The 9,655-nt window shown below is 43.8% G+C and overlaps 1 protein-coding gene across 10 annotated transcripts in view; it reads left to right on the top strand.

The window, feature by feature from the left end:
* The window catches only part of LOC112237858 (F-BAR domain only protein 2), a 90,483-nt gene that overhangs the window by 67,186 nt on the left and 13,642 nt on the right, over nt 1-9,655 (top strand). For 5 of the 10 annotated variants that reach the window (XM_042302512.1, XM_042302506.1, XM_042302510.1 and 2 more), the window contains 7 exons: nt 2,463-2,487; nt 3,062-3,109; nt 3,653-3,695; nt 3,872-3,969; nt 6,147-6,731; nt 7,204-7,316; nt 7,762-7,894. In XM_042302512.1, coding sequence (XP_042158446.1) covers nt 2,463-2,487; nt 3,062-3,109; nt 3,653-3,695; nt 3,872-3,969; nt 6,147-6,731; nt 7,204-7,316; nt 7,762-7,894 — 1,045 coding nt within the window. The remainder of the gene's footprint in view (nt 1-2,462; nt 2,488-3,061; nt 3,110-3,652; nt 3,696-3,871; nt 3,970-6,146; nt 6,732-7,203; nt 7,317-7,761; nt 7,895-9,655) is intronic. The other 5 variants (XM_042302507.1, XM_042302509.1, XM_042302508.1 and 2 more) reach the window with 5 other exon arrangements.

Genomic DNA, 9,655 nt, shown 5'->3' with positions numbered 1-9,655 from the left:
GAGGAAAAACATTCTCTGGCTTTTCCAAGGACTGAAATTCGGATTTGGTTCATTACAAATGAGTTTTTGCTCGACAGCAGGACTTCACATTTAAAATATCTTCTCAGTCCAACGACAAACAGCAGCAACCTCTACTGTTTCTTTTTTTCTGTTTGGACTTTCACCTAAGTACCGGAATATTCCCTCCGTTTTAGTTTATTGCTCCCTCCTTCAAATCTGAAGTATTTTCTTTCCACCTTAATATTGACAGAAATGTTCTGCGCTAAATGTTCTCTAGTTTAAAAATCTAGGCGATAATGAACGTTGCATCAGTTTCTTGCCATTTTGTCTTTCTCCTTATCAGTTCCCTTCTGTGCTGTTTGTTCCTTTATTGAAACAGCAGTGGAAGACGGAATGGTTTATGTGTGTGTGTGTGTGGAGATCTGTAGTGTGTGTGTGGAGATCTGTAGTGTGTGTGTGTGGAGATCTGTAGTGTGTGTGTGTCTGTAGTGTGTGTGTGGAGATCTGTAGTGTGTGTGTGTGGAGATCTGTAGTGTGTGTGTGTGGAGATCTGTAGTGTGTGTGTGGAGATCTGTAGTGTGTGTGTGGAGATCTGTAGTGTGTGTGTGGAGATCTGTAGTGTGTGTGTGGAGATCTGTAGTGTGTGTGTGGAGATCTGTAGTGTGTGTGTGGAGATCTGTAGTGTGTGTGTGGAGATCTGTAGTGTGTGTGTGGAGATCTGTAGTGTGTGTGTGGAGATCTGTAGTGTGTGTGGAGATCTGTAGTGTGTGTGTGGAGATCTGTAGTGTGTGTGGAGATCTGTAGTGTGTGTGTGGAGATCTGTAGTGTGTGTGTGGAGATCTGTAGTGTGTGTGTGGAGATCTGTAGTGTGTGTGTGGAGATCTGTAGTGTGTGTGTGTGTGTGTGGAGATCTGTAGTGTGTGTGTGTGTGTGAGATCTGTAGTGTGTGTGTGTGTGTGGAGATCTGTAGTGTGTGTGTGTGTGTGGAGATCTGTAGTGTGTGTGTGTGTGTGAGATCTGTAGTGTGTGTGTGTGTGGAGATCTGTAGTGTGTGTGTGGAGATCTGTAGTGTGTGTGTGGAGATCTGTAGTGTGTGTGTGTGGAGATCTGTAGTGTGTGTGTGTGTGTGAGATCTGTGTGTGTGTGTGTGTGAGATCTGTAGTGTGTGTGTGTGTGGAGATCTGTGGTGTGTGTGTGTGTGGAGATCTGTGGTGTGTGTGTGTGTGGAGATCTGTGGTGGTGTGTGTGTGTGTGTGTGTGTGTGTGTGGCGGGCTACAGCCGTAATTGAACCCATTTGTTGCTTAGTGCCTGTGGGACTAAACCCAGGCCTCACAGCACCATGGCGCTTTGACGCTTCAGCTGCCTCCCTCTAAACCCCTTCTGTTCCTCTCCTTCTTTCTCCCTCTCCTTTTTCAGTGTGTCAATAAAGGCTTTATTGGAATTGATGGTCTTAGTTTCCATTGGGTCACACAGAAGTACATCAGATCTTCTGTTGGTTGCCTCTGTTAGTGTTTGAATATCTCTCTCCTCTCTCCTCTCTCCTCTCTCCTCTCTCTCTCATACCTGATTGATGGCAGTGCAGGGTTAGATACTGTGTCCTGTCTGTTCTGTGCAGCTGCATTTTTCACCCTAGGTTTAATGTCTGGTATGTGTCTGAGAAGCTTAATCCTGTGATTTACTGTCTCTTTAAAATTGATGTGGAAAAAGCCTCTCCTCAGGGAATAGTTAATAATACGCTTTTCAACATTTCCATGTATCAATTCTATTTTAGTTCGGGACAGTTTTTTGGTATTGTGAGTACCGTACCCCACCTGATAAATATCGCCTGTATTGTGAGTACCGTACCCCACCTGATAAATATTGCCTGTATTGTGAGTACCGTACCCCACCTGATAAATATCGCCTGTATTGTGAGTACCGTACCCCACCTGATAAATATCGCCTGTATTGTGAGTACCGTACCCCACCTGATAAATATCGCCTGTATTGTGAGTACTGTACCCCACCTGATAAATATCGCCTGTATTGTGAGTACTGTACCCCACCTGATAAATATCGCCTGTATTGTACATATCTCTGTTTTTAGAAAGTGTTATTCAGGAAGTAAGTTATTACACAAGTGTTGATTCTGAAAGAGTAACACATTGAGGAACGTTGAGCTGTCATCTTAAATAGGTGTAGTTCGAGATACTGTGTACAGGCAGAAGTGAATTGACCCTGCACTACTGAAGATTGGTTCCATCTAGGACCTATGCCAAATCACCTACTGTCTGTTATAATAAAGGCATCCAAGTACTGACAAGATATTTACTTCAAATGTCCTTTTCTCTGATATTCATTTAGTCTTTGTACAGTAAAGTATGTTTTGGGATTGTTAGTCTTTTTTTTGTGGAGGATGAGGGCTGAAGTTCTGTGTGTCTTATCCTATCTGTAGTTAATTAATGTGTGTTTCTATTCTCAGGGTCAGATGCGAAGGAACCAATCCAGTGAGTATTTTATTTGACACCCCCCCCCCCCACCTCTCCTCTGTTTGATGGCTGCGACCATTTTTGACTTTTTAACTTCATTTTTCTTGCCTCGGGTCGTTCTTAAAGAAAATAAAAAATCCTAGCAACCTCGCCAAAACCAACATATCCCCAGCTAAAGTACAGTTTTTTATATGTGTGTATTTGAGAGGGGACTCCTGTTCCTCCTCTAAGCTATGAGTAAGATTGATTGCTTAATTGCTTGTTTTTATTTAGCATGTCAGAAATTATATTTTTCCTCCTGAGTTTTTGGCTACAATTTGTATATTTTGCTGTGTTTGATTTTCTGCTCGAACAAATGAATTAGTTGTTTATAAAGGAATGCAACAAGTCACGTAACTGTCTCAAACTGTGAACTATTAGTGGATGTTAGCAAGTAAACCATGAAGAAATAAATATATCACAAATATATTAAGTAGCATTATACACAGTTTAAATAACATCACTTTATTATTTTTGACAGAGTTTAAGGCTGATACTATGTATATTTGTTAGAGTTAAGAGATTCATAGCCATGTGTTTTAAACATGCTCAGGGCTGTCAGAATTGCATTCCCACTCAGCGATAGGCTCTCAGGTGCTAGGTGAGTACTATACGTACCTCTCTAGTCAGTCTGCCCCCCCCCCAAACCACCACCACACCCACCAAACATGCCATGCCAAGTAGACCTCCACACCCCCACCTCAGCTCCCCTCCACCCTGTGGTTAATAAGGTACTCTACAGCTAAAGCTAACACAAATGAACATGCTAGCTAATAAAGCAGTGCTTAAAAACAATGATCTTCAGCATTTAACAAAGCTTTTCTAACACTATCTGTTTGCCACAGTCGCAAGGAGCTACGTAGTTTGATGTAGATCTGAAAATAAAATGGGTTATATTTGGGACCAATCGAGGAATGTCTTGCTGGGTGGGGAACCTCTGCTACTGTACAAATAACACATTAACACACTAGTGTGAGCCACACAGAGAGCACTGCAGCCCTATCCTGTAGCATGGGCTCTCTTGCTCCCTACAGTGTGTGTTTAAACGTCTGTCTGGGTGGGGGGTATGGGACAGGGTGTTCCCTCCACCTATGTAACCTTCCTGAGGTTAAGGTTGCTATTTGTTTGTTCTCTTCTCAACCAGGTGATGAGTTGGGAAAGGCCAGGATGTCAACATATTTCAATGAGTAAGTACAGGATAAAGATTCTCCTAACTATTACAGATACAAATTGGCTCAGAAACACTTGATACACACACTTGATTGCCCTACTCTCACTGTTTAGTAATTGCTCTCATTTCCACATCACTTTCTCACCCTTTCTCTATCCATCCCTCCTCTCTCTCTCTCTCTCGCTCTCTCAGCAGTAGACCTGCTCTCAATAATGACCTTCTCTCACTGGATCCGTTCGGCCCCGCCCCCACCCAAAGAGGCTCCTCCTCCTCAGTGTCCTCATCAACAGGTAAGCCCCGCCCTTCAAGCGTAACAGAGTGTTTCAATGTATTCCTATGGGTGGCTGGGTGAGGTCGGTATAAATGGCTTTGGTTTTCACTATTACCTCAAACTACTACTGATACAGACATGACCCCACATAGTTAAATAAAGGTTAAATGCTATTCAAATGATAAAAAGCTCCACATGCAGGCCAGGTAGTCCCCTGCACAGCTCAACAACAGTAGTAAGCTCCTACTGTACACATGGACACCAAAATAAATGGTATTTTATTACATTGAGACACTATCACGTCAGTCTATTTTTATCTGTGGGAATATTTTGGAACAGATTTCCTAAATCAAACCCATTTCTTTCAGAATTCGTGGTAATTTGACTGTTTACTTTTGTTTTTTGCGGTCTGGCTTTGGGTGCTCTCTCCCAACCTAAACGGAACGCGTGTCTGTCACTGAACATGTTTTGTTTGTGTGTTTATTGTTGATACGACTTTCTAATAGTTCATGTAACCTTTTTGCTTATTTTGTTGCAAGTTTGACATCAAGTGTCGTGTGGAGGTTTTGCCCATTTATTTTATTTACAGTTCATTTTATTTTACAGTTTTGTTATTCAATTAACTGTCTTTTAAGCTTTGTTCTTTTATTTGATGAAGAATTATTGTTACAGTTTGATTAGTATGCATTTGGCTGTGGGGGGGGCCTTTATTTGCATTTGTAAGTACACGTGTGTTTAGTTTATTTTTCATTTCCTTTACATCCCTCTTTCTCTCGTTCACACTGTCCTGCCTCTCACTCCAGTACAGATATGTGAGAAGATGGTTTCAGTGCCAAGGTTTATGTAGTGTGGAGTCTCTGTGTGTGACTGACTGACTGTGTGTTGAAATAGTTACGTTAGCACTGACCCATTGCCTGGGCTAATCGTAATCCACAGTTAATTGGCACCTAGTTTGGGTCAGAGGGTTGGCGATAAGGCCTATTGGCATGTATGTTGTCAAACACAATCTCGTTATTGTCAAAAAATCAGTGTAAAGTCCCCTGGTTAGGATACTGTGATGACTCTTAAGTCCTTTAAAGACCTGTTTAAGCTCTCTGTGTAAAACACAGGCATTACCAGCCATTAATACACACATACAACACATTCATCTGGCTGAACTGCAAACATGCATCTGCTTTGGAGTCAGTCATTTGGCAAGCCTGAAAGAGATGATTAGGCTCTAGTTTTATTTGATTATGTAGGGCTTTCTGACTTTGTTCTTTTACAGGTAGTTATTTTAGCCCATCTCTGTGTGTTAACCCTCCTTTCTCCCCCTTTCCCCCCGCCTCCTCCTCCAGACATCGACTCTCTTTTCCTCCCCATTCCTCTATGTCCTCTCCACATTAACGAGTCCCCTGTGTTTCTGCCAGGGGAGGCAGGTAAAATGTTTGCCCTAGCTGCACCCATTTACACCAGTGTTTTCTGTGCGGTTGCGCTGTACTGAATCAGTGTCCGACTATCTAACCTCACTGACAAAAAGCCTTAACATTCATCCAACATCTTATCCAGTTGCTTGTTGTTGGTGTTTGGTGATTCTTTTTCTCCAATGTTTGCGCCAATTTTCTCCAATCCACTCTTTTATTGTAGGATTTCAGTGATGGACTGTTAGTTGTAGTTGTGTATACTTTGTTCAACCAATCCAATGAGGAAGATGGATAACTGAATTAGTGTTGGATTGAGAGCCCTGCCTAGATAAGCTGAGAGCGCTGTGTGGCTCTGCGTGTCTGCGTGGTGTGAGGACCTAACACTCCAAGTCAGAGTAGCTGTAATCCTCTAACACTATTTATTACCAGTTAAGACTGAAACATGCCAGGCATTCATTCCTGTCACAGCCCGACACTCGCATTGCCTAATGTTGCTCAGAGATTGCATAGGATTGCAGTTCACAGTGAACTATGCCTACACCTGGCTGTTCCATAGATGGAAACTAGTTTAATTATAGTAATCTGTAGATGGGCATCCCCAAGCCTTGTTCTTTGAGTGAAAAAAAAGTACTAGTTTGTTCAGTATAATGCAACAGAAATCATTATATGACGTAGGAATGTAAAGATGTTTGCATGAGTATCTTTGTAAATGTTAGCTAGTATGGTTCCTCCTTACTCTGTGGTATAGGTTCATCACTCTGCCCTGCCCTGGGCTATCATGTGCCATCAACAGATGAGGGGGAGATACAGCAGGAGTTCTCCTCTCCCCCACTGGCAGACGTCCTGCAGCAGGCCAAAGGAGAGGTCACCCCTCTACCTTCCACTACCACCACTACTACCACCACCACCACTACCACCACCACCTTCTCTCCATGGAACTCACCAGCTGACCGCTTTCTGGCCCTGAAGCCCATCCCAGCCCGGGCCCAGAGGACCCCCATCACCTGGCAGGATGAGCCCATAGAACCAACCCCAGGCCCAACCAGCGTGCCTCAGGGAGAGAACCAGTCTGCCTTTACCAGGTCCCAGAGCCAGTGGATCGACGTCAACCACGACTTTGTGCCAGTCCTACGCCAGCAGAGCTGCTGTCCGGGTACAGGTCCGGTCAACCGCGACCGGACCCAGTCTAACCCTCCTACCGGCAGGCCTCAGTCTTGCCGGTCCTTCTGTTTCTTCTCTGATGACCCCGCTGATCCCTATAATAAGATGGCGCTGAGCAGTGGGGTTGTGGAGGTCAGCACCTCCTCTGTCCCTGAGGTGTTTTCAGCACTGACAGTGGGGGTGGCGGCAGCAGCAGCAGCTAGCCAGGCACACAATGGTAACCTCTAGCATGGCATAAACTGTAGTAGTGTCAAGTTCTGCCTTTGCCATTGTTCTCTTTTGTACTACTTTTTAAAACCATTTTTTTCAGTTTCCAGCTTTTATAACTTATTTTATTTCAACCTTATTTACAATATGTTTGGTTGAATAATGTATTTTTAATTTAATGTGTGTTTTGTTTTTGTTTTGAGGGGCATATGCTTGTCTGCCTTAGAGAATTGTTAACACAGTTTTGTGAGTGATTGGAATTTTGTTCTGTATTTTATGATTCAGAATTTGTGCATGTCTTGACTTCTGTGTTTGCATGGTTTTGCATTACTTTGAGTGACTCAGTGATGTTTAAAAAGTAAAAAATGCACTGAACCTGTTAAGAATTGTATCAGAAGTATATTACATATAGTGCAGCATGTTTTACCTCGTCATACCCTGGATTCTTAGTCCTTTCCTTTTTGTCCCCCTCCTCCCTGCAGTGCCTGCCCTGGCCAGACCCACTACCCCTCAAACTGGGGCCATGGTGGCTCCTCCACGACCCTCTTCCAGACCCAAACTACCCACAGGAAAACTCACAGGAATCAATGAAATTGTGAGTACCCTCCCAGTATCAATCTCAATTCAGAGTACCTGCCCAGTATCAATCTCCACCAGAGTACCTGCCCAGAATCAATCTCCACCGGAGTACCTGCCCAGTATCAATCTCCACCGGAGGACCTGCCCAGTATCAATCTCCACCGGAGTACCTGCCCAGTATCAATCTCCACCGGAGTACCTGCCCAGTATCAATCTCCACCGGAGTACCTGCCCAGTATCAATCTCCACCGGAGTACCTGCCCAGTATCTTCAGTAGACTTAGAGAATCTAAACTGTGGGCATCAGAGTATTGATTTGTGGAACCATTCTCTATCGATTCATGATAATGGACTACATGTATTTTTTTATTTTTTTGCTCTTGTTATTTACACTGTATGGGGTTAATTAGTGGAATCAGTACCATTGGTTGATTTCTGGGTTTGTGCTGTCTAACCAACCAGGTGCGGCCGTTCAGCCCGACCAAGACGTTGTCCAACGCCAGTCCTCCTCCGGCTGCTCCCCTGGCCCGGGCAGAGAGCTCCTCCTCCCTGTCCTCCACCGCCTCTCTCAGTGCCTCCAATACACCCACAGTGGGTAAGGATTAAGGACATAACCAAGCTCCATCACCTCCTCTCTCTACGGTCTACTCTTCACTTCTCCTCTTTACAGTCTTCTTCTCTCCATTCCCCTCTTCTCCTTTCACCCCCTCCCCTCTCCCTCAATTCATATTTCTTTACTACTTCCTCTCATCCCTCTCCTCCCTCTCGTATTCCCTTTCCTCTCCTCCTTCCTCTTTTATATAGTCCCTCTCCTCCCTCTCGTATTCCCTTTCCTCTCCTCCTTCCTCTTTTATATAGTCCCTCTCCTCCCTCTTGTATTCCCTTTCCTCCTCCTTCCTCTTTTATATAGTTGCTCTCCTCCTTCCTCTTTTATATAGTCCCTCTCCTCCCTCTCGTATTCCCTTTCCTCCTCCTTCCTCTTTTATATAGTTGCTCTCCTCCTTCCTCTTTTATATAGTCCCTCTCCTCCCTCTTGTATTCCCTTTCCTCCTCCTTCCTCTTTTATATAGTTGCTCTCCTCCTTCCACTTTAATATAGTCCCTCTCCTCCCTCTCGTATTCCTTCTCCTCCTTCCTCTTTTATATAGTCCCTCTCCTCCCTCTCGTATTCCCTCTCCTCCTTCCTCTTTTATATAGTCCCTCTCCTCCCTCTCGTATTCCCTCTCCTCCTTCCTCTTTTATATTTTTATATAGTCCCTCTCCTCCTTCCTCTTTTATATAGTCCCTCTCCTCCTTCCTCTTTTATATAGTCCCTCTCCTCCTTCCTCTTTTATATAGTCCCTCTCCTCCTTCCTCTTTTATATAGTCCCTCTCCTCCTTCCTCTTTTATATAGTCCCTCTCCTCCTTCCTCTTTTATATAGTCCCTCTCCTCCTTCCTCTTTTATATAGTCCCTCTCCTCCTTCCTCTTTTATATAGTCCCTCTCCTCCTTCCTCTTTTATATAGTCCCTCTCCTCCTTCCTCTTTTATATAGTCCCTCTCCTCCTTCCTCTTTTATATAGTCCCTCTCCTCCTTCCTCTTTTATATAGTCCCTCTCCTCCTTCCTCTTTTATATAGTCCCTCTCCTCCTTCCTCTTTTATATAGTTCCTCTACTCTCCTCCTTCCTCTTTTATATAGTTCCTCTCCTCCTTCCTCTTTTATATAGTCCCTCTCCTCCTTCCTCTTTTATATAGTTCCTCTTTTATATAGTTCCTCTCCTCCTTCCTCTTTTATATAGTCCCTCTCCTCCTTCCTCTTTTATATAGTTCCTCTCCTCCTTCCTCTTTTATATAGTCCCTCTCCTCCCTCTCGTATTCCCTCTCCTCCTTCCTCTTTTATATAGTCCCTCTCCTCCCTCTCGTATTCCCTCTCCTCCTTCCTCTTTTATATTTTTATATAGTCCCTCTCCTCCTTCCTCTTTTATATAGTCCCTCTCCTCCTTCCTCTTTTATATAGTCCCTCTCCTCCTTCCTCTTTTATATAGTCCCTCTCCTCCTTCCTCTTTTATATAGTCCCTCTCCTCCTTCCTCTTTTATATAGTCCCTCTCCTCCTTCCTCTTTTATATAGTCCCTCTCCTCCTTCCTCTTTTATATAGTCCCTCTCCTCCTTCCTCTTTTATATAGTCCCTCTCCTCCTTCCTCTTTTATATAGTCCCTCTCCTCCTTCCTCTTTTATATAGTCCCTCTCCTCCTTCCTCTTTTATATAGTCCCTCTCCTCCTTCCTCTTTTATATAGTCCCTCTCCTCCTTCCTCTTTTATATAGTCCCTCTCCTCCTTCCTCTTTTATATAGTCCCTCTCCTCCTTCCTCTTTTAT

This window comes from Oncorhynchus tshawytscha, linkage group LG20 (assembly GCF_018296145.1).
Source record: "Oncorhynchus tshawytscha isolate Ot180627B linkage group LG20, Otsh_v2.0, whole genome shotgun sequence".
Lineage (NCBI taxonomy): Eukaryota > Metazoa > Chordata > Actinopteri > Salmoniformes > Salmonidae > Oncorhynchus > Oncorhynchus tshawytscha.
This window is presented reverse-complemented; position numbering and strand designations above follow the sequence as displayed.